The 1,802-nt window shown below is 47.6% G+C and overlaps 1 protein-coding gene across 4 annotated transcripts in view; it reads right to left on the bottom strand.

The window, feature by feature from the left end:
• The window catches only part of MPL (MPL proto-oncogene, thrombopoietin receptor), a 16,182-nt gene that overhangs the window by 4,178 nt on the left and 10,202 nt on the right, over positions 1 to 1,802 (bottom strand). For all 4 annotated transcript variants that reach the window (XM_006153743.2, XM_027773903.1, XM_027773904.1 and 1 more), the window contains one exon: positions 76 to 235. In XM_006153743.2, coding sequence (XP_006153805.1) covers positions 76 to 235 — 160 coding nt within the window. The remainder of the gene's footprint in view (positions 1 to 75; positions 236 to 1,802) is intronic.

Here is a 1,802-nt window from a genome sequence, read left to right as displayed (position 1 = left end):
CACCCGAGGCGCTGCCCTGGCCCCGCCCCGCCCCTCGCGCAGCCGCAGTGGCGCTTTGGGCGGTCCGGCGCTCACCAGTCTCGGATGCTGTTTCCACACTGGCGGGGTCTGACCAGGCGCTCCAGGGCCCTTGGTAGGTGGGGCCGTTGAGCCTTGCGCGCAGTTGTAAGCGGTAGCGGGATCGTGGGCGCAGCTCCAGAGTCCCTCCCCGGGCTCCTAGAGGCGGTTCCACCATCTGCACAGAGGAGATCTATGTGAGGATGGGATGTCGGGACCCCGGGAACCCGGCATCTGTGGGGACCAAAATCCTACCGCTTTGATCCCTGGGCAGTCGGGATCTCCACAGAGAGCCTCATGGAGCAGAAACACGCTTCCCGGCCGAAGCATGCAAGATAGAGCACCCTGACCACCACCTTCTCCCTGACGCGCCTCGCCAGGACACTACTGCAGGCCCACAGACCCCCCCACTTCACAGGACTAGCATCCTCATGCAAACACTTGCACCCTAATATACACAGTGACCACAGGACCAGGAGGCCACAAGTCCAGGTCGGTTGATTGGGACCTTAAGATATACTCAGGTCCTCAGAGCCCCACAGACCAGCCCACATAATGCTGGATGGTGCCGGAGGCGAGCGTCATGTGTGTAGGCAGGGAGACTTAACAAACATTTCTCCTACACCAAACATGGGGCTAGGCACAGGGCAAGAGGATAGATATAACAGGGCTTCTCACATGTTTAAGGAAGAAGACATCCAAACAAGTAGATAATCAACGCTTCAATTAGCGTAAGGCTTGCTCCGTGAGCTGCTTGGTTAGGGGTTGCATTATAGTTCAGTGTGCTAAAAGCATGGATGGGAAGGCTGGATGGTCCAAGATGAGGCTAAGGCAGTCCCAGCAGTGATCTGAGGACCCATAGTATATTACTGTACTCAACTTGCTTGGTGAATAGGGGGAAGGGAGAAAGAAGAAGAATCAGGAGTGATTCCAGGCTTGGGTACTGGGTAAGTGGTGGGGCCACTTACCGCCAGAAAGGGAACAGTTAGAAATAAGTTTGATGAGGGAATATCATATGATTCCATTTTACAAAGTTCAACAACAGTCATACTGAATGGAGAATGTCAGGATAGTAGTTACCTTTGGTGGCTATGGGGTAAGGTGGGGGGCATAAGGAGTTTCTGGGGTGCTTGAAATAATTTATATCTTGACCGTGGTAATGGGCTACATAAGTGTATAAACATGTACAGATTATTGTGTACTTTTGATGTGTACAGTTTGTTACATGTAAATTATAGCTCAATAAAAAAGTAAAATCAGTTTGGGAGAAAAGTGAGTTTAATATTACAAAAACTGAGTCTGAAATGTCTAGAAGGAAAGGGGTTTTGGTAGAGTTTTCTGGTAAGAAGTTGTATGTATGTATAGTAAGTGAGAATAAAAGCAGGCACACTAATATTTAATACATATTGAACACCTGTATGTCAGGCACTATGCTAGATATTTATGTAATTTTTATTGTAACTCTGAAAGGCAGATAGCTTTATACCTATTTCACCAAGGAGAAAACAAACACTTCAAACATTTAGGTAATTTACTTGTGGTTTGAGAATTCCTTCCTAAGCACAGATAAGGGCTGGAATGGTGAATTTAGGATTGTTAATGTATTGTCATTAAAACCATGAAGTTGAATCACTCTCCTAGGGTGAACATGTATATTTATCTAGAGGAGAAAAGAGCCTAGGATGAGACTTTGGGAAGCACAACATATTAGAAAAAGGTAGAAAAGGAGGAGCCAGGAAAGGAGA

Source organism: Tupaia chinensis, unplaced genomic scaffold, assembly GCF_000334495.1.
Source record: "Tupaia chinensis unplaced genomic scaffold, TupChi_1.0 Scaffold000387_1, whole genome shotgun sequence".
Classification (NCBI taxonomy): domain Eukaryota; kingdom Metazoa; phylum Chordata; class Mammalia; order Scandentia; family Tupaiidae; genus Tupaia; species Tupaia belangeri.
This window is presented reverse-complemented; position numbering and strand designations above follow the sequence as displayed.